Genomic DNA, 26,110 nt, shown 5'->3' on the forward strand with positions numbered 1-26,110 from the left:
TTTTTCTCCGGTACCGGGAACCGAACTCACAACCTTGCGCTTGCCAGGCAGGCGCTTTGCCGCTGAGCTAAATCCCCAGCCCCAGTCTGAGCTCTTTTAAAAGCTGTTTTGATGTGACTTTCATGGTTGTATCTCCTGACTGGGAAAATACTTGATGAGAAGTACATGTACTCACTCTTGAGTCTCTGTCACCTGGACTAAAAACTTCACAAGGTGCTGGGTATTGTTCAGGCTTCGCTTGAGCTGCCATTGTTTGGACACATTTTCAGGGTTAATTTTTTTAGTTTAATTTTTATAGAAAATGACTGTAATAACCTATTTGATTTAAAGATCTTGTACCTCCTCCACACTGTTATTAGTAACATTAGATTTTGGTGAACACTGTTGGAGATGTGCAACATCTCATTTATCCCAGCATGTGTCCGGGAGGCAGAGTTTAAAAGATAAGCTTGTTATACTGGGTCCTTATCATGTTATCATTTACCTCTTAGATCAGTGGAATTTTAAAGAAAATGCTTAGTTATATTTGAGTCTGTTTTAGTGAATTAGATATAATTTAGTCTTAAGATTTCCCCACTTTTGAAATTTTAAGCGCAAAGTGTATGGCAGATGTAAAGGTCTGTAATCTGGTGATTATGGGTGAGGTGATTTGTGATCCGTTCTGTAAGCCTAGAAGATTGAGTTTTAGGCCCTGTCCTCTTGGTTAAATCTCTCTCACCAGCCAGTGCGTGCCTGGGAATTTAAGATGGGTATTTTCTCTTCTTCAGCCGTGCCAGTTTGAACAGTGCATCGTGCACTCGCTGCAGTCACTGAAAGGAGTTTTGGAGTGTAAGCCTGGAGAAGCCAGTGTGAGTTGCTATCCCAGATCTCCCCACAGTCCTTCCTTGGAACCACCTTTGCAGTCACCAGTGTACAAGAGTTTTGTAATCTTACTGCCCATGGGTCTCATTTAGTGTAACAACATGGACAGAGCCCCTTGGGGCCAGTGCTTTGTGTACAGGGGGGAGCACTGACTGGTGTTGAGCATTAGCCTGCTTTTCCCAAGCCGGAGACCACTGTGAGGCTGCCCATGACCCCAGCAGTTTTCTATTTTATTTCTAACTCCAGGAGCAAAATGTTTGGTTTTATTAGCAAAGTCCAAAAATCCTGTTCAAAATTTTTCCTCGTAGGTCTTTCAACAACCTAAAACGCAGGAGGAAGTTTGTCAGCTAAGCATCAGCATCATGCAGGTAACCCGGGGCAGCAGCGCTGTCCAAAGCCTGAAGTTCAGAGTTTCTCTGTCAGCCTCCTCCTGTGTATAAAATGTGTGAAATGTGGGCTCTTTTTAGCCTTACCTGTAATAGCTTTGGGTAATAGGGCAATACAGGTAGTGTAATGTTAATTCCCGTTTGCTTAGCAGTGCCCAAATACTGCATTTATAGTATGTTTCCCTTTCTTGTGTTTCCATGGTACTTCCATTAGACAACAAAGTAAATTAAATGACAGTTGTTTCTGTTTTATTTAAAGTTTTCCTTATGAGGACCAGTGCTTTCTGGATACGTAAAGATGCACATGTTAGTGAGTAGATAAAGAAAAAGAAATTTTTTTCCAATATTCAAGAAAAATTTTTTTTTTGGTGGTACTGGTGATTGAATCCAGAACCTTTAGCTGAGCTACATCCCCACCCCTTTTTATTTTTAAATCTTTAATTTAATTTTATTTTACTTTTGAGACAAGGTCTCACTGAGTTGTCCAGGCTGGGTTCAAGCTTGTGATCCTCCTCCCTCAGTTTCTCAGATAGCCAGGTTACAGACATGCACCCCCACACCTGGCTAACAACTTAATAATTGATCAGAATATAAATGCTCTTAATTTGTGTTGCTTGTATAGTATATATGGTTGAGATATATGTTTCTACAGTTTATGTGGCATATAAATACATACATATTAATAAACCCCTTTCTTACCTTAACACTTACATGACATATAATTCTACTTTATGTAAAATAATTTTTGATGTCCCAATGGATGAATAACAGCATACATATTACTGGAACTTTTTATTTTTGACTTAGGTTTTTATATACTGCCTGGAGCAATTGAGTACCAAGCCTGACGCAGATATAGATACAACACAGTGAGTAATAATCTCATGGATGCATTTAAGAGAATTTAAAGTGCACAGTCAAATTATATATTTGGTTTTATGCCCTAAAACTTCTAGCAGGAGAGCTAGCGTGCACCCATTAAAGTCATAGTTTTATATACTTGACCTGTGTTCTTTTCATAATTTCCTAATCTTCTGAACTTAACCTTATGAGAGAGATGTTGAATGTGTTGAATGCATAATTAGTTCACTTACTTTCCTGAAGGATGGGCTGTCCAAATAGTGAAGTGCAGAACTGAAGCGTGCACCCGCATGGCTTGCTGGCATGACTCTGGTGTTAGGAAGTGGCACAGTGCCCTCGCGGAAGACGGGGTGAGGGTGGAGCGTCCTGACTCTGGGGCTTTGCCGCCGTAACAGGGACGGCAGCATAAATGTTTGTTTCCTTTTTAATCCAGTTTTTCTGAAGGACATTTGGCATGTGTAACTTTACTCTGCTTAAAATTTAGTGTGACACAGATAATACCATATGAAATAAATGCCTCTTAAATTTTTTTTCTTTTGGTACCGGGAATTGAACTCATAACCTCACAATTGCCAGGCAGGTGTTGTGCTGCTGAGCTATATCCCTGGCCCCTCTCTTAAATCTTTAATGGACAGTTTGAGGATGCTTTTATTTTTGCCTGTTTCCTAGTATTGGTTTTTGCTTTTCAGTGTATAAAACTATAACCTCTCTAGAGACTTAGTAAGGTTTTAATTTTTTGGGTTTAGATTTGATTTTACATGTTTGGGTTATTAATCTACCAGAATTTAGAGTGTTAATCAGAACTTTGATGTTAATTAAATGTCTTTTTCTTGTTGCTTTGTTACAATTTCTGTTCCAGACATCACTGATTTTTGTTGTATGCTGCAGTGTATTTCTGAACTTCCATTCTGTTTATGCCAATGTGTGTTATAGCACTCAGTGCTATTTCAATATTTTTCAGATTGCCACCCTTTTGTTACCTCTATATTTGAAATGATTTATGTAATTCTTTATGAATTTTAAAGTCAGTCAAGTTTAAAGAATTAAGCCATGCTGGAGTGTTTATTATGACTCCTGTATCTGTGAATTGGTGGGTTTCTTATACCCTCACCCTGCCACCAGTTTCTTTGTCTCCAGTCGCTTGTGGTTGTCACCTAATTCCGTAACCACCTGTGTGAGGGTATTATTATGAAAGTGCGTGTGGAAAAGTCCCTGGAAATTCTGATAGGCAAAAATATGTTAATTATTTGACATTTTCCCCTCGGGTGATTTGTTTTTAAACTATATTAAGCCAGTTTTGAAGAGACCAAAAACCAGACTTTATGTATGGCCCAGTTAATAGTCCATACTGCCTTTGTTGAGCTGTACTTATTAAACATAAAAACTTAGTTGATTTTTATCAGAATGTTTTAAAATCCTATTTAGGTATAGCTCATTGTATTTTAAACTTTAGTGCTTTAACTGAAATCTTCTCTGCACAGCCTCTCTTTAGATGTTTCTTCTCCTGATTTGTTTGGAAGCACCCATGAAGACTTCAACTTGACTTCTGTAAGTGAGATCTGAAACAGAAAATAATGTGTGTCACTGTCACTGCTCGGGGACTGTTCTGTATGACTTTGGGCATTTCTGCCTCCCTGCTGTAACACATGCTGTGGAGGCTGCCTTATTCTGGGCAGCGCTGTTGTGGTGTGTGAAATTTTAGTAAGCACAAGTAATAAGGGCTCCACAGCTAGAGCTCTCACACTGGAGTCGCACTTAGTCCATCTTTGCAGGGTCTCAGGGCCCACGGGTGACTCTAGCTGCCTGGTGCTGGGATGTTGCTCTGCAGGGAGGGAGGCAAAGGGCGTGGCATTGCCCTGTGTCTCTGCCTCATCAGCCATAGGAGCTCCATCCGCTTCTGCTGCGTTCCTGTGAGTTTCCTCTATGCGTCAGTGTAGGCTCCACAGCCAGAACAGTTGGATCACCACATAGCCACACAGAAACACTTCAGGTGTATATACGTATATTTTATATTTTATATGCAGACTTTATTTATGTAATTTGTTTTTATTTTATATGTATACATTTTATGTTTCTATGTGTTGTGTATATTCACTGTGTATGCATATGTATATTTTTAACATGTACATGTATTTAGGGATGATTTACGTACATTTATTACCATGTTTATAAACTCAGACTTCCTTAAAGAAAATACCTTCCTCATGATGCATTGTGTATATAAATCTTTAAAAACAGATGTGTGAGCTAAGTTTCTTGCCCTATGTTACTTGCAGTTATTATGTTTATCACTATGAATTCCTAAATAATAAGTGGCTTGGTATATTAAGAAAAATATAGCTTAGTAAAAGTAATTAAAGACATTATTCTAGGTTTACTTACTTTTATGACTAGGTAGAAAACATTGCCATTCACTGAGATAAACAGCTTCTAAAGAAACAGTGAACACTCAGTTAGGGGCTAGGCTTGTGGAATCAGTGCCACTCTGGCGGCAGTATCTACTGAGTGAGTGGACGTACTTGTCTGGATCCCAGGAGGGGAACCACACGGGGCTGTCAGTCAGCTGCACGTATGTGCCAGTAGGAGGCCTCCAGTACATGAGAACACTAAGGAAAATACTAGCTGTTCTGTCCAGCTCAACTTGTGGCCGGAGTCCCCCAGAAACATATGGCAGGAGAGTTCTGGCAGGGTGTTGCCCCAGCTGTCCTGAGATGGGGCCAGTTGGGACTCCGCAGAAAGGAGCACTGAATGCCAGGGTGATGAGTCCAAAGCATTTGGGGCATGTGTCCTGAGGGGCTGCCGTGCTTTCTATCTATGGACAGTGGCCTGCTGGATGAAGCTGCCTGCAGAGATGGCCTCCATGCTGAGGTCCAGGTTCCGGGCAGCTCATGGCTCCATGCACACAGCTGGCTTCTGCCAGCACTGCAGCAGCAGCCCAGGCAGCATGCACAGTCAAACCCTGTGTGGAGGGCCGGGGCCTTACACTCACACAGCGAGAGAAGGGGGCCACCATTAGAAATGAGAATGGGGATGTAGTTTGGGGATGGCTAGGCATCGAGGCCTCTGTGCTTTCTGAAGAGGAAACCCCAGTAGAGCAGAATTCCTGGGAGAAATGAAAGAGAGCCTCCCAGAGGAGTGCTGAGCAACTGGGCTGAGCAGGGCCAGCGTGACAGGCAGGGGCTGGACTGTGGGCACCACAAGCGACTGTCCTCAAAGAGCAGAGTCGTGAGGACGAGGGAGGCCATGCAGTGTGCTTTCCTGGGACACAGATGGGAGAGCTGTTAGGCCAGGGCTGAGAGAAAGCTCCTTTGAAGTGGAGAAAGACCTTCAGCTGCAGGGCACTGTGCCTTTTCTCAGGCTTTCAGAACCAGCCCAGCTCAACTGGGGGCACTGCTTCGGGATGTGGAGGAGCAGCTGTGTGCCAGGCTGACCGGCTCCTGACACCTGCTGGGCATTTGTTGTGCCCCCTGCTGTGCAGGTCCTGCCTGAGCCTGGCCTGAGCCTGCCCTGTTCCTCATCCAAGGGAGAGAGGAGCATGGGGCCCCTAGGCCACAGCACCCTGAGGATGCCCTCTGGCCCTGCTCTCAGTGGCCCTGAAGCTGCTCAGAACCTCCACTTGCCACAGTACCCAGCTGCTGTCCCGCTTCACTCTCCGGAAGTTTTCCTCTGTCGGCAAGCACAGATCCTGCTTCCTGAAGATGACTGGCCAGATCCAGCCCACTTCCCTCCAGCTGAGATCTCATGCTCTATGTCATCCAGTAGGGCAGCAGCTAGGGGAAGGCAGAGATCCAGGTTGGAGAGAGCGGGTGCCCCTTCCGTGTGACCATGGCTGTGTCAGCCTGCATGTCCTGGACCACAGAGAGGTGACACGACACACGTGTTTCTTCATGTGCAATGCTGTGTTCAGTCAGTGATCTCCACCTGAGGTGGTAATCAGCTTTTGATTAATCACCCGGCTTTAGCATTTGTGATGTTCACTTGTTCTTCCACTTCGATTTCATCTCATCAGTTAGACTTGACCAAAAAACACACTAACAGTGAGGCTTGAGAGCACTCCTGTGGTTTCTGTTTTGAAAGGAATCTTGCACATTTCAGGGTTACGTGGAGACACTAAATCAGATCTTCTCTGCCAGCAGGCTTGGTCTGCTAGGTAAGGAGGGCTGACTCCGGGAGGAAAAAGGAACTCTTTCAGAAACCAGGCAAGATCTTTGAGGAATGTGGTATCACTGATGGGAAGTCTGTGTACTTGCATGAAAAGGATTGCCTAATGATGGTAACTCCAGGCTTTGGGCCAGAGGGAAACGCAGCCTTGCCACCCCAGCTGTGCACGGGCCAATTTGCACATTGGCCCACTGCTTTCTCTCTTGCATCTCTCCTGCCCTTTACTCCCTCAGTGTAGAGAAGGGGTACTGTCCATCATGAAACTCCGCTGGCCTTGCTTTGTATTCCTTGCCTCATCCACAGATTAATTCAGGGCTGCTGGCAACTTTTGACTCCTTTAGAGTTACAGGACTTTGATAATTCTTTGACTGTTTGTTTGTAATTGTTAACCAAAAAGGGCAGAGACTGGGCTGTACTCTTCCATAAATAAAGAAAGGAACATCTTAAGTAAAGAGGTATAGGTCTTGGGACATTTGACTCAATACTGAGCTCAGTTAAAATTGAGCTAAATTACTGGGAAATTGTTGGAAGATGTAGGATTTGCTTGGCATGGAGCTCAGACTCTAGTTCTTCTTTAGGCCAGATACACCTGAAAGAACAGGAACCTTTCTGTTTCCTCATTTTCTAGACTGAACTACTTTCTTGTGGGCTATTTTAAGTCTGTACAGAAAGAATAAGCCAAGCATGGGCGAGAACTTTTCCTGGAAAGTGGCTTAACCTTAGTTTTAGTAAAGGGTCTGAGTAAAGGCCCTGGATGAGTCACAGCTGTTCCAGAGAATGCTGTTGGAGCTACCCATGCCTAGGCAGACCGCAGCAGCAGCAGCAGCAGCAGCAGCAGCAGCAGCAGCAAGGGCCATTCTTGGAATTTTATTTACAAAAATAGTTCTTCTGAACTGTAAAAGGGTACGGTATTCACCAGCCTTGGGGGCTGATCATTCTTAAATTAGGCAGACAGAAGCCTGGCAAATGTAGCAGCAAGTGGGGTTCTGCTTCTTGGCTACCCAGCCACTTCCTGTGCTGAGCCACTGGCCACTGGGACTCCCACTCCCTTTGGGAAAGAAGCTGTTTCTACCGCCAGAACATTCTAGAAGGCCTAATGCTTTAAAAGACCCATCAAACATACTAATATGTAAGGTCATTCTCTTCCAAGTTAAGAAAAAATTATAGATTATTTTCTAATAATTTCTACACTTTCTACAATTGGTTATTTAAAATAGCCACTTGTGTACATAAAATATTAGAGGAAACATTATTGGATCCTGTTGTTTTCTGGTGCTGGAGATGGAGGCTTGTGCGTGGTAGGCCAGTGCTCTGCTGTGGAGCTGCGGGCCTGGCCCCTATTTGATTCTTCTGTGTCTTATGTAAAAGTGAACAATGTGTAGAAATGTGAAATTTGTTTATGTTTCTGTTTGTGTTAGGAAAGAAGCGGTAAAGAAAAGCCAAGCATTGAATATTAATATTAAAGATCAGAAGATTATAATTGAACTGAATAGTTGAGAGCACTGGACATGTGTTCCTCTAAATTAATTTTCTCAACATTTGTTTTGCTTTCAGGAACAGCGACTTTTGATAGTCCTGAGTAACTGCTGCTATCTAGAACGTCGCACTTTCCTGAATATAGCAGAATATTTTGAAAAGCACAACTTCCAGGGAATAGAAAAGATGACACAGGTGAGTAAATTCTTCTAACTGCACAGGTGGTGGTTTCACTGGCTCAGCCATTTGTCCACCTTAGCTTCCAGGTTGTTTGCCCAGTGAGTGTTTGGGCCACTTCCCCATGCTGCTTCCCTCTCCTGGCCCCAACACAGGCCGACTTTGCCTGATCCCTTCATCTCCTGCCTCACCTCAGCGGCTCACACTCCCCGCGCTTGTCCAGTGAGCGTTCCCCCAGGGTTAGAGCTGGTATGTTCTCTTTCAAGCTGTCTGAGACTCAGGAAGCAAAGGCCAGTCTCAAACTTAGATCCTGAGAAATCAAATTTGACTTCTTTTAGATTTAAGCTTTACACACAGCCACCCATACCCTGCGGGGCTGCTGAGAGCCTGAGAAAAACCTCCTCCTGCTGCTCCTCACCTCTCCCTTCCTTCCTTCCCATGTGACCACAGCAGTGCTTTGGCTGTACTTAGGCATGTGCGTGTACATGCACACACGGACACATATGCACAAATGCACACACAGGTACTCAGTTCACAGCAGCTACAAGATGCTTGGAAATCTACCTGAAAAGTACATACCCTCCACTGTCTGGTCACTGGATATAGCAAGGTTGGGTAAAAATAAGTCCTATACAGGTCAATGGAGTAGGATTTTTAAATAATGTTATCTCGGGGCTGGGGATTTAGCTCAGTGGCACAGCGCCTGCCCGGCAAGCGCAAGGTCGTGAGTTCAATCCCTGGTACCAGAAAAAAAAGCCAAAAAAAAAAATAATAATAATAATGTTATCTCTTGTTTATATTTTTTTCAAGTAAGTAGAAAAGGAAAAAAAAAAAAGGAAGTAATCTTCCTGGGCAAAGGTTTATCAGATTTCTAAGAAATACTATGCTAGAACCACTTGAATGTCAGTACACTTTTCTCAATGCAAAGATTCAGAAAGATAATGACCTTGTTAATCATATAATCAAAGTTTACTCTTGGTGGATTACATACTTTTTATAAATGATGGTTCTAGTTCATGAACTAGATAGGGATTTTTTTTTTTTTCAAAGAATGAAAATGTCAGAGTGGGTGGCTCTGTCTTGTTTTCCTGCCTTTTTGTAAAGATTAATCATTCTGATGAGAAATGTTGTGACTTAGGCTTTAGAGCCAAATGTGTGGTTTATTTCCAGAAATTCTTAAGCTGAGAGTTGCAAGATGGTGTCTTACAATAAAAGGTACTATTTGTAGAAAGTGAGCACTTCGATTTTATACAAGGACAATAATGATGTGAATATTTTTATGAGAGAATTTAGCATTTAAAATATATGAGATGATTAAAAATTACATATTAGAAGCAATAAGTTTGATTTTTCTCTAGGTTTTTGTGACTAAGGGACTTTTTGTTGCATCAGTTTATATCATTAAGAAAGAATGAAATTGACATAAAAAGATTTTTTTTAAATATCTTTCTCAATCTATCCAGATCATTTTGAGAAAAATAATATATAGGATCTGGAGTTGCAACTTAGAATACATGGCAGGTTGTCTTTTTCCCATCGAGAATTTAGATTGTTTTTAACAGACCATCTTGAATATTTTGAAATTATTTAATTGTGATTGAAATGGATGCTAAAAGAAATAGATATTACAGCATTTGTGGTGATTCTATTTGCTATATGTGCATCCATTAGTTTCATGATGCCAACCAAGTAGAACATATCTTACATACAGGAAAAAAGTTACCACCTGGTCCTGTCTTTGATGCGTAGTTCCTTTTTCAAGTGGCAGATTCCTCTAGAGGCATCACAGGTACTGACCACAGCTGATGGCTGCACTTTGTCCCTCTCAGTGTTTTTGCACATGGCGAGCATGGACCCCTAAACGGCTTCTCACACGTCAACACTGGACACTGGATGTTTTCTCAGGCCTCCTTTTATGAGGGCTTATTGTTGGCTAGGGCTTTCCTTAGCTGTTTTCTTCCTTAGATTTTTTGTTTCTTTTCCCTTTTCCTTTCCAGAATGGGCATCTCAGTTGCAGTGAGAGTGTTCCACTTTGTCCATGTCCTCACCAGCAGTGAGTGCTACCATTCTTTGTGTATTTGTCCATCTTACTGTAGCTTTAATTGGCCTTCCCTGATAAATAATGGCATTGGACACATTTTCTTATACCTTCATGTATTTTCTGTTTACAAGGCAGTGTTCATCTCTTTAGCTCATTTCCACATTGGGTTGTTCATCTGTCTAGTAGTGATTTTTAGAAGTCTTGTGAAAAAGGTCCTTTTTCACATGTTTTACTTTTTTTTCCTGACTTGCTTGCCATTTTGTATTTATAATGATATCCTTTGGGTAGAAATTTTTAATGTTAAGATCATTTGTCAGTTTTATATATGCTGTATGTATTATTTTTATATGTTTTCAAAGTCTTTCCCTGTTTCATTATCCTAAATATATTTTTCCAGAGGCCTCCTAATGTTTACTTTTGTGTTTAGAGCTATAATCTAACTTTTACTAAGTTTTTCTATATTAAGCAAAGGGCTAAGGTTCCTTCTGCTTTTCATACAAGTACTACCTTGTCCCATTACAATGTATTGAAGAATCTTTCTTTTCTCATTGAATTTCATTGGTGCCTTTGTCAAAAACTCAGAAAATCAAGTGTGATTGGCTTTGTGCTGGGCTTCTCCTTCTGGTCTGCCTTTGTCAGCATTGCATTGTGTTACTTACTATAGCTCTACAGTAAGTCGTGAAATCATGTAGGTTGAGTCTTCCAACTTTGTTCTTGTCGAATTTTCTTGGTTGTATATAGTAAGATCCTTTCTGTTTATGTATAAATTTTAGGATTAGCCTGTGAAATTTTACCAAATAAAGACCTTTTAAAAATTCATTGAATTTGAGGAAGATTAATAGTATCAGTTTTTCCTATGTATGTATTTTTTTAGAACATCTTAAATTACTTTAGCAGCATTTTGTTTTCAACAGAATTTTGTGTATCTTTCAAAAAGCTTATTCTTAGTTTTTTGATGCTAATATAATTGATAATATGTTGTAATTATTTGACTAGTAAATAAAATTATAACTGATTTTTTGGGAATTTTTTATTAGCATGTGTTTGTGGTTGGTATATAGTGAATACATTCATTGTTGGTACTTGATACTTGTACATGACACATCTTGACCTTTTTTTTGTTTCCTTTCCTCTGCTTCTCCCTCTTGACATCTTTTGGTCCCCTCCATTTAAAACACTTTCCCTGTCTCCTAGTATGTACTTTTTATTTTGCTATTTATACTGCTGTGAACATGGATATATATGTTTTTAACTCTTTGAGGAAGATTGCCTAGAAGGGGAATAGCTGGATCAGATGGAAATTCCAGTGTCAGTTTTTGAGGAATGTCCATTCTGATCACCATAGTGGTTCTACTGATTTACAGTTCTTAACCCGTAGAAGGGCTCCTTTCTCCCCTCATCTTTGCCAGCATTTGTTATTGTTTAATTTCTTGATGCTAATAGCATTCTTTCTGGAGTAAGATATAACCTCAGTGTTTTTTTTAAACTGCGTTTCTCTAATGGCTGGCAACACTGAGCATTTCTTTATGTATTTATTGGCCATTTGTACTTCTAAGAAGCATCTGTTCACGTTAGTTGTCCAATTTTTGATTGGTTCTTTTATTTTGGGGAGTCTAATTTTTTTTGAGTTCTTTATATATTTTCAATATTAGTCCTCTGTCTGAGAAGTAGCTGGCAAAAATTCTTTCCCATTCTGTAGGTTGTTTCTTCACTCTGTTGGTTGTTTCCTTTCTTGTGGAGGAGCTTTTTAATGTGATATGATCCCATTTGTTGATTCTTGGTACTATTCTCCATGCAAACCAGTGTCTTGTTCAGAAAGTGTTTGTCTATGCTTGTGACTTCAAGAGTTTTACCTATTTTGTCTTGTAGTACGTTCAGTGTTTCTATTTTAACATTTAAATCTTTGATCCATTTTAATTTTAGTTTGGTACATGGTGAGATACTTGATTCAATCTTCTGCTTGTGGATAGCCAGGTATTCCAGCAATATTTTTTCCAGAGTCTCTCTGCATATGTTTTTGACCCCTTTATCAAATGACTATATGTGCTTGGGGTTGTTGCTGCCTCCTCTGTTCTGTCCCATTGATCCACATACCTGTTTTTGTGCTAGTACTGTGTTCTTTTAATCACTTCAGCTTTGTGAAATAACTTCATAACTGGAATTGTGATGCCTCCCACTTTGCTTTTATTGCTCAGCATTGTTTTTGTTATTCTGGATCTCTTCTGGTTCCATGTGAATTTCAGAATTGTTTTCTCCAGTTCTGTGGAGAATGCAATTGGTATTTTGGTTTAGATTGCATTAGGTCTGTTTAAAAGTTTTGGAAGTATGGACATTTTGACTCTTACTAGTCTGCCTATCCATGAATATGGGATATCTTTCCATTTCTGATGACCTCTTTGATCTCCTTTTTCAGGATCCCATACTTTTCACTGTAAAGGTCTTTCATTTCTCTAGTTAAATTAATTCTTCAATGTTGGGGCTGGGGATTTAGCTCAGCAGCAAAGCGCCTGCCTGGCAAGCGCAAGGTCGTGAGTTCGGTTCCCGGTACCGGAGAAAAAAACAAAAAAACAAGAAAAACAAAAAAAAAATTCTTCAATGTTTAATTTTCCTTGGTGCTATTATAAATGGTATTTTTTCCCAATTTCTTTTTCATTGGGTTCATTGTTAGTGTACAAGAATTCTGTTGGGTTTTGTGCATTAATTTTGGGTCCTGCTACATTGCTGAATTTGGTTATTAACTCTAGGAATCTTTGGGTAGATTTTTTTGAGTCTTCTATATAGAGGATCATGTCATCTGCAAGTAATTTGATAGTTTGACTTCTTCCTTTCATATATATATTTCTTTTTCTTGACTATTGCTCTTGATAATGTTTCAAGTACTGTGTTAAGCAGAAGTGGTGGTAGTGGACATCTTCGTCTTATTCCTGATTTTAGAGCAAAAGCTTTTGGTTTTCCCCCATTAATACCATGCTGCAGTAGGTTTGTCATGAATGGTTTTTATCAGATTGAGATAAGGTCCTTTTCTACCTATTTTCTTAAGTGTTTTTTTTTTTATCATAAATGGATGTTGGATTTTGTCAAAGGCTTTTTATGCATCTATTGAGATTATCATGTGATTTTTGTCCTGTCTTCTGTTTATGCAATGTATTGCATTTAATGATTTGCTTCTATTGAACCATCTTTGCATCCCTGGAATGAAGACCACTTTGTCATCATGAATAAACATTTCAAAGACTAATTACCTTCTCTTTGCCAGTATCTTGTGGAGGATTTTTTATTTATATTCATTAAAGAGATTGCCATGCTGCTTTTTTGGTTGGATCCTTTTTTGGTTTTGGACTCAGGGTAATGCTAGTTTCTAAGAATAACTTTGGGAGTCCTCCTTCCCTTTCAGTTTCTTTAAAGAGCTTGAGGAGTATTGGTGTTAGAGACTCCCTGAATTTTTTTTTAGAATCAGCAATGATTCCATCCAGATCTTTGCTTTTCTTAATTTGTAGAATTTTTTTTAAGTTACAGTTTCTGTTTCATTGGATTATTTATTGGCTTATTCAGGCTTTATATCTTAATTCAATTTTAATAATTTATATGTATCTAGGGCCTTCTTCTGAATTCTCCAATTCATTGGTGTATAGGTTTCCAAAGTAATTGTTACTAATCTCGTGGATTTCAGCATTGTCCATTGTGATTTCACCTTTTTCATTTCTAATTTTATTGATTTGGATCTTTTCTTTCTGTTTTAGGTGAGATTATCTGAGGGTTTGTCCATTTTGTTTAGGTATCTATCTATTTTTTGAACAAGCAGCTCTTTGATTCACTGATTCTTTGTATTGTTGGGTTTTTTAGCCCCAATTTCATTGATTTCTTCTCTGATCTTTATACTTCCTTCCTTGTACTGGCTTTGGGTTTGGATTTTTCTTGTTTTCTAGGATCTTGAAGTGTATCATGGTTGTTTATGTGGGCTCACTCTGTTTTTGTGATATAAGTGAATATTCACAACTGTAAGCTTCCGTCTTAGAACTGCCATCATTGTGCCCCAAGATCAAAATAGTTGTTATGTATAGTAATTGGACTTTGAACTCTGGAAGTACTAGAAGGTGCTGTGGTGGATATTCAACATACATTTTATAGATCTTACCCCTGCTTCTTCCGTGTGCTCCTGGGAATTGAACCCAGGGCCTTTGCACTGAAGTACATCACCAGAACTATTTCTTTGGTTATTTTTGAGACAGGATCTCCTAAGTTGTCCAGGCTAAGCTCAAACTTATGATCCTCTTGCCTCAGCTTCCCAGTGTGCTGGGATTACAGGTATACATTGACACATCTGGCTAAAATTCTCCTTTGTTAAATAATCTCCTTGTCTCAAAGTTCAGGTATGTTGTGGCATTATTTTTTAGCTTTAGGAACTGTCTTATTGTTTTATCTTTTCCTTGACCCTCACCTGGGCAACTCATAGTCTTGATTCTGTGTTTCTAGGTTAGCATGGCCTCTCTGAAAGAACTTGATCAGAGACTCTTTGAGAACTACATTGAGCTGAAAGCAGATCCCATTGTCGGCTCCTTGGAACCTGGGATTTATGCGGGCTACTTTGATTGGAAAGACTGCCTGCCTCCCACAGGTAGGTGAACAGAGCCAGTAGGGTTTCCTAAGAGTTTTGTAGTGCATCAACAGTGATAAATATGAATGTACTTTACCAGCCAGTATATGCTCCAGAAGCTTCTGTTGGTATTCATGTTTTCCTCATTCCTACTGAGGGTGGGAAATTAGATTTCCTTTTGCTTCTTACTCATTTAAACACAATTTTTTGATATTTTTATTACTGATACTCAGTGGCTTAGTTATTTGTTAATTCAGAGAATCATTAACTATACCTTTATCACTATTTATCATTTTAGTAAAGCATACTTGCTTCCTTTTTTGCATAAATACAAGAGAATGAGGACTGGGGATATAGCTCAACGGCACAACGCCTGCCTGGCAAGCACAAGGTCCTGAGTTCAATTCCCAGTACCCCCCAAAAAGAGAGTGACTGTGAATGACAATTTCGTGCAGTGATCTTGTGACCAGCATCAAAACACGTATCTAAGAAATCTGGTCACTTTTGTATAAGACCAAATTATTGATACTGAGGATAGAAGGAAAAGATTGCAGTAATTCAGGAAAGAAAATTGAGCCACAGAAGAGTGACTGGCACTGTTCCAGTATTATCTTTGTAGTGATAATTGAAAGTCGCTTAAATCACATTATAATATGTATTTTTAAAATAATTATTGCTTTTGTAATCAAATAAGCGCTTTGATTGATAAATAATTTTCTCCTTTTGCAAAATATTGTGGGATGAAATACATGAGTCAAAGCTACCTGTTAAATAGAAGTATTGTTATGTAGAAGTGTCTGTTTATATTAGGCATAGGTTATACTTAGATGCATATACTTAGCTGTACCAGTAAATGGTTCTTAGGTTTGCCTTATTTTTTAGTCTTTTAACTAAAGTGTTTGCATTTGGTTTTTATTACATAATGCTTTTATTGGATGGTGATAAAGTTATTTACTACTTAGACACCTTTTTTGTTTATTGTGTAGTGATGCCAAAACCCCGAATCATTAAATTAACGTTTTATGTGGCTAGTTACTCAGTTTTCTGCGGTCATGTCACTGATAGACTTACGAGGCCTTATTCCTCCAGCAGGATGTAATTGATCTTTTTTCCCTTAAACGCTATTACTTTTCCATATTTACACTTACCTGTGTCCAAACTAGGTTTTGTTGTTGCCTTATTTTTCTGAGTGTATGTTTGCAGTGCACAATGCCTGCGTTCACCGTGAGGGTTGGGTATTGGTGCATCACACATCCTTATTCTTTTTACGCCTTACCCATCTCTAGGTTCCCTTCCCATTTGCAAAAGATCTATCTCACAGGTTCCTGAGTAATTTGACTGTTACTATCCCAAAGTAACTTGAATTGACAAAAGCAATACCTTTGATTTTGCTCTTTATAGTTTGGGTTTCTTATATAAGAGAAACTATGTGCTATTTAAACTGTGTCTGATTTATTTCATTGAATGTTATAGTCGGTTGCAAGGTGCATCCATTTTCCTACTAGGCAGTTTCTTTTTAAAACCTAAAACAGATCCACTTGGAACCTTGTTTCAAAACTCTTATAATCTGTTCACTTCAGAGAGGCAAGTCTGTGGAGTTGTGCTGTGCAAGCCTGTGCCCCAGGACCTGGCACCGCTCTCCAGCTCACTTCAGCTTGCCTGTCCTGAAGTACACATTGATTCTGTTAGCCCCTACTTGGCGCTCTCCACGGCCTGCCTTCTCCCCTCTGCTCCCTCTCCGCCACCCACTTCCTCCATTCCTGTGCTCACCTGTGCTTGCTGACCCCTGTGCCTCCAGCCACCACTGTCGGCATTCCTCACTCCTCTTCTTGTCCCCTGTGCGTTGGCAAGGGTAGTCATTTGCTGCTTCCTTGCTGGACAGCTCCCGGTGTTACACAGGGTCAACCACAGAAGATGTTTGTGCGGCTGTGTTGGTGAATGAGTCTTGTAGGTTATGTCTCAGTTTATCTTCCAAGGGTTTGCTTTGTGCTTTTACAAACTTCATTTCAATAAGAAAGTAAATCATATAATGTCCTTGTTTCTATTATTAGTCTCACTTGCTTTTTGGTAAATTAAACAGTGAATATTCATTGAGCTATGAAATGAGCATTTCGGCATTCATTTTCTTGTCTTCTGTGAATTTTCACGTGACAGCTGTATGTACTCTCTAAATTTTGAGTAATGGCATTTCAACTCAAATAGAGCTATCAAGTACATCTGACACATTAACACTCCTCATGCAAAAAAATAATGAATTTTCCAGTTTCGATGGATTTCGCTAAAGTGATTATTTTCTTCAATGATTAGCCTGCATTAGACATTTGCTGTTGGCACTGAAATGATTCTTACCTTTTTGGATATGCATTCAAGGTTATTAAATGACTTGTGCTGTTTCTCTGTGAATGGAAACACTCATGACATGGCAGATTAGAATTGTTGACTAAATTTGATATGCCCTAAGTGGTGGTTCCATCTGTTCATGGAGTGCTCTGCATGTTACAGAGCAGCCTCCCTGCACCATGTTGCTACTTCTGACAAGCAGTAAGCCTCCTGGGTGTGCTGGCTGCCCACAGCAGGGGCGGTTTCCCGTGGAGGGAAGGTGGTTCTTCTTTCTCACTGGGTCTCCTCTTCCAGGGTGTCTGTAATAGAGAGTTCCGAGAGATCCTGAGCTCTGTGAAGGGTGTTGTTAGGTCACAGTTCTTAGGTGCAGGACTCCCGGAGCCTCTGAATAAACAAGAGGACACAAGCTGTGTGAGTGGCCAGGCCAGGCTCCAGGATCTGAGGTTCCATTTAGACAACAAAACTCAAGATTTCCAAGTCCTCCGGGCTAATGTATGTAAGGTGTCCCAAAATCCTTTCTCTGTTACTTCATATTTTTTCAACTGTGGTATTAAACTAGCATAGCCTGTTAATGTGACTTAGTATTCAAGTCTAAAAGTATTTAAGCAAAAATTGACCATCATAGTATTTAACTGGGGATCATTTTGTATACTAAATTAACACTCTGCTGGCTGTGTAACATTAAATGTCTGAATTTTATAAACCTAGTTTTTGTTTTCCTTTTAAGATACATTTCCTTTCATGACCAAATGACACATGACGTTGTGTACAAGCAATTGATTTACTCTTTCTCAGATTCCAAAATCACTGAGAAGATTTCTGTGTTCTTCCTTTCTGTTCTTTGTGTAGGTTTGACTTCATGATTATAGTGAACCTCATTCCACAGTCACTTAGTGATTCTGAGTTTGTTTAAAGTTGAGACCTCGGGTAAAGTGAACAGCTGGAATGATTTGACTGTTACTATCCCAAAGTAACTTGAATTGACAATGTTAGTATTGTCTTGAGTTTTATCTCCAAAACTGAATTTGCAAATTAATAGGTACCTGATTACTTATTGCCCTAGTTAGAATCAGTTTAGCTTATGATACTGTATGTAGTAATTAAAAACAATCCAATTGATTAATTTCATAATTTAAGAAAAAATACCCATTAAAGCTGGACAGTTGGGTATTTAGATACCTGTTTGTTTGTGTAAATGTCTGTGAAGGTTCTTTTGGTTACTTCTGAGTCACATAACTGACTATCATTAAGATTATAATTGTTACATTATCTATATCAAGAGCTCTGTTTGCATTTTATAAATTTTATCTAAATTGAGAATATTTTTGGTCTTCATCTTCAAGTACACGTGGAAGTTCACATTTTAGCATATTACAGAAAAAACCTTCTGAAATTTTTAAAGTATTTTTTCCTGTACAAAAGGTATATTTTGTAAAACATTTAATAACTGAATTGAAATTTAACTTTTATGTAGGTAAAATATTTAACTGAATTTTAATTCAAATGTTCTTATATTAATTGTAGTAACTGAAATTATAATGGGAAGGGGAGATGTTTATGTAATTCATGAGTACGTCTAGTGCCAATCCAAAAGTAGAGCCCAGTGGCCTGCCTAGGTGTGTGTTGCGCGTACTCCAGAGCGGGGTAAGTCCCACACTCAGGCACAGTCTGGAGAGGAAGCAGGAGCTGCCCCAGACCGGGCGTCACGGCAGCGAGCTCAGCAGCACAGCAGCCACGTTGGGGGTGAGAGTGAAGTTCTGGAGTTCTCTTTTACAAAGTGGGATCAAAAGTAACAGTGATTGCTACTGCTGAGTTCCATCCACTGGAAAGGCAGACACGTGAAAACATGAGTCTGTCCTCATCCTCCATATTCACCAGATCTGGCGCCATGCAACTCTGCCTCTTCCCCAGGTCAAAATGACCCTGAAAGGTAGATACTGTGAATGAATTCAGGACCACAAGGTGGCTACAGCAGCTCAACTAAAGACACACAAAAAAACTTCCACACCTGCCTCAGAAAATGATGAGAACAATGTATAAATATGCTTGAAGCAAGGGGAGTATTTTGAGGGGGATTGATGGCAATGTGTCTTTTACTGTTAGTTTTTTTAAAATTTAATAACTTACTATATTTTTCAGTCATAATTTGTATAATAGCCATAAACTGTAAACAGTCTAAATATCCATTAAAAAGAGGGTGTGTCTCTCAGTGAGTTTGTTGTTTATGTACAGGAATGCTATTGATTTCTGAGTGTTAACTTTGTATCTGGCTACGCAATTGAATTTGGTTATTAAATCTAGAAATCTTTCGGTAGAGTTTTGTGGGTCTCCTAGTAGAGTATCATGTCATCTGCAGATAATGATGATTTCACTTCCTCCTTTCCTATCCTTCTTCCTTTTATTTCTGTCTCTTGTCTGATTGCTCTGGCTAATGTTTCCAGTACTATACTGAATAGGAGTGGTGATAGTAGACATCCTTGTTTCTGCTTTTAAAGTGAAACCTTTCAGTTTTTGTCCATGTAGTATAATGTTGGCTGTTGGTTTGTCATGGATAGCTTTTATCAGATTGAGGTAAAGACTTACCTATTCCTATATTCTGGAGGGTTTTTATCATGAATGATTGTTGGACTTTATCAAAAACATTTTCTGCACCTATTGAGATAACCATGTGACTCACATACGTCAACATTGTATAGTCTTCCTGTTTAAGAAACTGAAAGAATAAATAAAATCTGAAAGGTACAGTAGATACTGTGAAAGGGAAAGAAACTGTACAAGAGGAAAGAACGACTTGGATGGAGGAAAGGAGAAAAGAAAGAAAGAAGGAAGAGAAAATATACACACATATACAGAAGATGGCTAAGATAATTGTGCTACTAATTTCTGTTGGTTTATTGAAAGGAACAGGTAATGCTTAATTGTTTGGTCAATTTTGCATACCTATATCTGGTAATCTGAACAACTACTTTGAAGATAATCAATGCAGTATAACAACCATTGTTAATTTCCTATCATCTTGCTTTGAAATTCTGTATCATTTTTATTGTTTTTTGTTTATTTTTTATTCTCGTATAAAAAGAAGATGCGTCAGACTGTAGTATATTCATTTCTTGGAACAGTGTCCATACTGTGGAGTACTCACCCTTGATGTTACTAATACCCAATACCTAATGATGTGGATGGATTTTAAAAACACAAGGTTAAGCAAAAAAAAGCCAAATACAAATGAGTACCTTCTGTAGAAGTCCATCTGAGTGAGGTTTGCGGACAGCTCACTCATCCGTGGTGACTGGCTGAGGGAGGGTGAGGGCTGAGGAGATGTCAGGAGGGAGCTGCTAAGGGTGCTAGAAGTGGTTCGTGTCTTGCTTCCGCTAATAGTCCTGCAGCTACACATTATGCTGTCTGCCGCTGGATTGTTCACCTAACCTCTAACATCTCACTGTATATAAATTTTACCCCAAATTCAACAAAAAGTAGAAAATTAAGTCAGACAATAAAAATTGAATTACTAGAAAAAAACATACAAAAACACAAAGGTGTAATGAGAAAGGTAAAGACTAAAGAGTCACCCATGTAACTGTGTAGAACCCTTGTGAGGCTGACAGCTTCACTACCGAGGGAAAGGAGGCTCAGCTCCATGTGGGGGGTGCGGGGTTTTAAGGGGGTAGGTTTTCCGTGAATCTTTCATGCTACCCATGGAGTCATCAGTCTGGTCTCAAAGCCAAACCCTTTGAGAATATGGGCATCAGAGTAGATTCTGTGCTTGTCCAGTGGCTGTCCTTACGTGTCTACATTTTCCAAAAGAAAGTAGGTCTGAATAGCTGCAGAAGACAGAACAGCAGTCAGATACATAAAAGTTACCATTAGCGTTTTCAAAAAGCAGAAAAACATGGTCAGACTTCCAAGAAATCCGCTCTCGGAGCCAGCCGGTGTTCACATCTGTGCGAGCCATGGACATTGGGACTCATCGTTCATCAGACTGTCGCTTGGTCTTCATTCATAACCTCAGCAGTGTGACCAGGGCTGTGCTGTGAGGACGCTGTGCCGACTTTCCAGGCTGTTGATTCTAGCATTCTTGACTGTGGAAGTTTAAAACCCAGCAGAGAAGCCAGCTGTATAGGAGCAGAACACACTGTGGCTCCAGTCGAGGCAGTAAGCGCTCACAGAGCGCTGGGCACCCCAGGACCAGGGCCTGTGCTGGCCCGCTGGGGAGAACTCCCAGACTCTTTCCTGCTTCTCGCTAGTGTCTTGATCTGTGCTGGGTGCTTTTCCTGTGTGTTGGTTGACTTGTTTATTTGCTGCTGATTGGGAGATAGTCGTGGTTGGAAGGAGTGTATATGTAGGGCAAATGTTTTTATAAAAATATAATAGCATTTGATGGCAAAAATGTTAAGTACCAAAATACACTTGTGACCCTGTTATGATTTTATATCCGTTTATTTTAAAAAATCATACCTTCTTGCACCCCTTAAGGGAAATTTTCTCTGAATTAAAATTAAGGTCCAGTGAGTTTTGAGAAGAAAAATGTTGTTTTAAAAAAAGACTTGCAGATTGGTTTTTGTTACTCTTTGGTTTTAAATTATCATCATTTTGGGCTGGGGATGTAGCTCAGTGGCACCACGTCTGCCTGGCAAGCATGAGGTCCTGAGTTCAATTCCCAGTACTAAAAAAAAAAAAGTCATCATTCTTTGCAGTTACCTAACAAAAATAATTTTCACTGCCTGTGAAGAGTACCTCTGTTGGTTACATTTTTCTGACACTTTCTCTTCCTCCTGTTCTGTGATGTTAACTCCTGCAGACCTTCTTGTGTCATGACTTCATTGCACTAGCCTCTGTGTGCAGATCTGTAAGGTGGAACCTCCTGCCCGTTTGTGTCAGAGAGTTGTCGCTGCTGTTTGCACATGTATCTGACTGGTTGTTAACCTTCAGCCGCCCGTAGGAAAACCTCTGCAGCTTTTGGAGAGCTCTTGAGGTGCAGCAATTATGGGTGTTCACGGAGGCCGTGGGTCCCGCTTGCTGTGCAGCACTCGACAGTCTCTTGCCTGGGTTTCCCGCTGATCTCCTCTTCTCTGGCTCACCCCACTCAGACCTGCTGGCTTGGCTGTGTGTCCTCCCCAGCCTGCGGGGCTGTGAGTGCTTTCAGTTCTGGCCCTCATGGCCCTGCTTCACTCTCCAGCCTCATTGGTGAATGCCAGCTGTTCCTGTCCCCAGTACTCGGTCTACAGCCACCCTTCCCAGTCCTTACATGGCGCTCCCTATCCTGGATGTCCACACTGCGACCTTTGCCTCATTCTCCTGTCAGCGTCCTAGCCTGCCCCTGACCTTGTCTTCCTGGCTGTTCTGCTGGTTCCAATCTCTTGGAGCCATGTTTGCTGCCTGTGTCTGTGAGGAGCAGACACTGGCCCCAGCATGCATTTGGCAACAGCTCTGCTCAGTAATTAGTTGAACGATCCATGAGAAATACCTTGGCAAGGGCTCCTCAAGCTAGAGATGGTAGGAGATATAAACAATTAAATACCATTTATGGTTCAGGTTTTGAGATTAATAGACATTTTGAGTCAGCTATAAGATTGGGTTTTTGGAGTTTTTAGGGTCCCATTGTGAATGTCATATTCCTGGTGCTTGGTGGGGCCCCTTCTGAAAGTGTGTTAGCACCCCAAAGTGGTGTCCCTGTTCCGGCCACTCCTCACAGGCTCCTGAGCTCTGTTTGGATGCGAGCAGCTGAGTGCTATATGAATTCTGCTTTCCATCAGTATCGATGCCAGTTGGGTGGACTTCATCTTTAAAGAATGTCCACGTTGATAGTCTTTTCCTCTACTGAGCTCCAAAGGAAGAACTTTTATACGCCTGAGACTGTTCTTAGTTTGATTTCAAAAGCATTATGAGATAGATCTTAATGTTCTCGTGTTTGGTCTGTTCACAGCAGGGAGATTTTGTTTTCTAAAGGAAGATCATCCTACAGGTCATCTTATTTTAAATCCAGTATTGTTATGTAAAGTCACTTTTTTCAGACAGTGTTTCAGGTTTTTTAATAAGCATTTAACATACTAGATAGAGTCATGCTGTTGAACACTTGAATCGTACTTCGGACATTTGGTTATAATTTCTGTGTCTGCCAAGCATTTTTCAATAAAGCTAAATTTTGGCTCTAATGGACTTAAATGTGAAATTTATTAACCTTGAGATGGCCTGTGGCCCACATATTTTCTTCATTGCATGTCTTATCAGCTGAAGTATTTATTATGTATTAAATTGATAGCTGTAAACTATGTTATTTGTCACCAGGATAATCTAATATACTGTTGTGCACACAAACAGTTTAAGTCATTTTTAAGACTTTTTATTCCAAAATTTTGGGGCACATAGCAAAACAGAACAGTGAAAATATCTTGACTGACCTGTCGGCCACTTCAGCAGTTACCAGCCCTTGCTTTGTCTGTACCTCTGAGCTCCCCACCATGCCCAGGACCTATTACTTTGAAGTAAATCCCACATGATTAGGTCATTTTATCCCTAAACAAGTCAGATAAGAATGGATATATTTTAAGAAGACATAACCAGTCATACTACCATTACCAGATCTAGAAAAGAATGAATAATAGTTTCCTTAATTTCATCAAACCCTCAGTTGTTCAAATTCTCATTGTTAGACAGTAAGTTTGCTCAAGTCAGGGTTTACTCAGTCTCCATGTTTCCTTTCTTTTGGTTGATGTGTCTCTTCTTTGCTTGTTTGTATGTTAACTCTTTAGGGTCCCATTTAGTTTATTTGGTAAATAAGTCAGGTTCTTTGTTCTGTGGATTTTTCTCACGTTCTGAGTTTTTCACATTGCTTCCCTCCTGGTACCATTTAACGTGTTTGTCCGTCTTTTGTGTTTCTCTGTAAATGTGTGGTTAAATAAAGAAGCATTAGTCAACATTAGGTTTGATTTTTGTTTTCATGTATGTTTACGTCCACAGGTACCAAATAATGTTTCCTGTTGTTTTTGTTCATGGTGTTATGGTTGGAAATGAAATTCAGATATTTTCTTCCTGGTCTCCCCTTTCAAGGTTCACCTTAAGCTTCCTATGTCACAGTATCAGCCCTGCTAGTAATTTTTGCCATGATATATTTCTTAATAGGGATTGCAAATTAATGATTATTACCTGGAACACTAAGTTTAATTTTCTTCAGCAACTAGTTTTGGTTTTCCTAAGTACAATTCAACTGTCAAAGGCAGGAAAAAATGCTCAAGTCTTTGCTTTTAGAATGCTGGTTCCCTAATATTTTTCAAAGGTTATCAACAAGGTGTTTTGTTTTTAAATTGCCTTTATGAGCTCATGATGTGAGTGTATTTGATGAATTTTACTTCATGAGAATAGTTATTGCTGTTGCTGTTTTTCATAATTCGGTTGTGCCCTCCCTGGCCAGCAGAGTTCCTTGGAGTGGTCTTTGGTCCTGAAGGACAGCCTGCCGTGTCTGTGCTCTGGTATTGCAAGCACCACATCCCGTGTTCACTGTCCCTCGGAATCAGATGTCGAAGGAAAAAAGAGAATATAATATATGAACGCTTCTTCCCTCTCTTTCAGCTCTTTATCTTTCCTCTGTGCCTGTCCTCCCTACATGCCCCCAGCCTTTCCTAATCTCTTTCACTCTGGGTAAATGTCATCCAGACGTCTGTTTTGCATTTGGTGGGCCTGTGTTATGAGCAGTCATGTGAGCGGGTGTTTCCTGCACTCCAGCAGTGCTGTCTCCTTTGCTCAGAAGTCCATAGCCTGTGCTGTTCTGTCCAAACAGGTGATGATGCCCAGAGTGGCTCTTCTGGGCTCTGAGGCCTTAGAAAAAGCGCTTATATGTTCTGTAGCTGTTTTCTATCTCTCTTATGAACCTGTGGAACTTACACCTCTGAGGTGCTGGGGACAGTATTAGGGATTTCCCCCCTCACTTTACTTGAATTTGTTTGTCTAATTATAGATCTGAGAGGCTTGTTCCAAAATTCATATTCATACTCTACACCATTCTGCATGGTGTTAAACACCAAGGTGATAAATAACAATATTTGAAGATATCCCACCATTTTGGCATTCTTTTCTCCACACTGGGTGTTTTATTATTATTTAGGGCCCTCGTTACCTTTGGGTTAATGTTAGTCGTAAGTTTAGTGGCTATTTCTCTGAAATAGTTGAGTCTGAAAGCTTTCGAAGGCTGTTGGAGGGTCTGCCTTAATTTTGATCTCAGACTTGGGGCTGCCCATGGAGCCAGTGGCCAGCAGGTAGCAGAGGGACAGAGGTCAGGCAGCCACACCACACACTGTGCATACCAGTAGACCAGGAGTCCAGCGAGACCATGATGCAAGCACCATGCTTGGGAATATTGAAAGTTTGCAGCAAACACTGAAATTGGACCAGCTTAACTTAAGAGTTACCTTGTCTTCAGTCCATACCTCCCTGAAACAGAGGACTTTCTTCATGTTTGGAAGCTTTTGTCCTCATAGTGTTACTCAGGAGGGGGACCTGTGGTAGCCAGGTGCTGGGCTCATGCTGATGGCTCTGTGCGCACGGGCGTGGTGAGGCTTCCAGGAGCTGGGCGCTGCCCTGGCCGCACGGTGATGCGGAACACTGCACATGGCTACCTTGACTGGAAACTGATGGCGGCTGTGCCTCCCTGTGGTTCATAGCGCATGTCACAACAGAAAGCTGAACTTCAGACCGCTTCCAAATGCTTTTTGCACTTCCTTGCAGATTTTAAGTCAGCGTGAAACTTGCCTCAGTGGTTTGGTCCCTGGTGCATAGGATCTAAAACATTAAAATAACAACGCTGAGACTGGGACCGGGCAGGCTGTCCACAAAGAAACCCTGGAAGCCACTCTGGTCAGCTCAGATTCCTAAAGTGCCATTTGCATGTGTATGGCCTTGTGCTTTAATTGAAGATCAGTCCTTGATTACAGTTAGTCCCACTGGCTGTCCCTCTGCAGGATGCAGGCCCCAGCCCCAGCCCATGCAGAGCACCGCGGGCTCTGCATCTGCTCCCAGCTGCTGTGGACACGGCAGCACTGGAGCAGCTACCCTGACTGGAGCAGCCTTTTGTGCCTGGAGAGAGTAGGGGCGGCGGCCCGAGCAGTAGGGGTGACTGGGGACTGCATGCAGGACAGAAAGCTGGGAGGTGCACTTTCTTTTTTTTTTTTTGTTTTTGTTTTTGTTTTTCTCCGGTACCGGGAACCGAACTCACGACCTTGC

At 40.5% G+C, this 26,110-nt stretch overlaps 1 protein-coding gene across 2 annotated transcripts in view; it reads left to right on the plus strand.

Annotated features, from left to right (window-relative positions):
• Positions 1–26,110, plus strand: part of Exoc2 (exocyst complex component 2) — a 129,749-nt gene that overhangs the window by 77,670 nt on the left and 25,969 nt on the right. For both annotated transcript variants that reach the window (XM_013521838.1, XM_005398935.2), the window contains 6 exons: positions 768–848; positions 1,170–1,229; positions 2,055–2,116; positions 3,590–3,656; positions 7,824–7,940; positions 14,437–14,578. In XM_013521838.1, the coding sequence (XP_013377292.1) occupies positions 768–848; positions 1,170–1,229; positions 2,055–2,116; positions 3,590–3,656; positions 7,824–7,940; positions 14,437–14,578 (529 nt within the window). The remainder of the gene's footprint in view (positions 1–767; positions 849–1,169; positions 1,230–2,054; positions 2,117–3,589; positions 3,657–7,823; positions 7,941–14,436; positions 14,579–26,110) is intronic.

This window comes from Chinchilla lanigera, unplaced genomic scaffold (genome assembly GCF_000276665.1).
Source record: "Chinchilla lanigera isolate Chin_1 unplaced genomic scaffold, ChiLan1.0 scaffold00064, whole genome shotgun sequence".
Taxonomy (NCBI): Eukaryota; Metazoa; Chordata; class Mammalia; order Rodentia; family Chinchillidae; genus Chinchilla; species Chinchilla lanigera.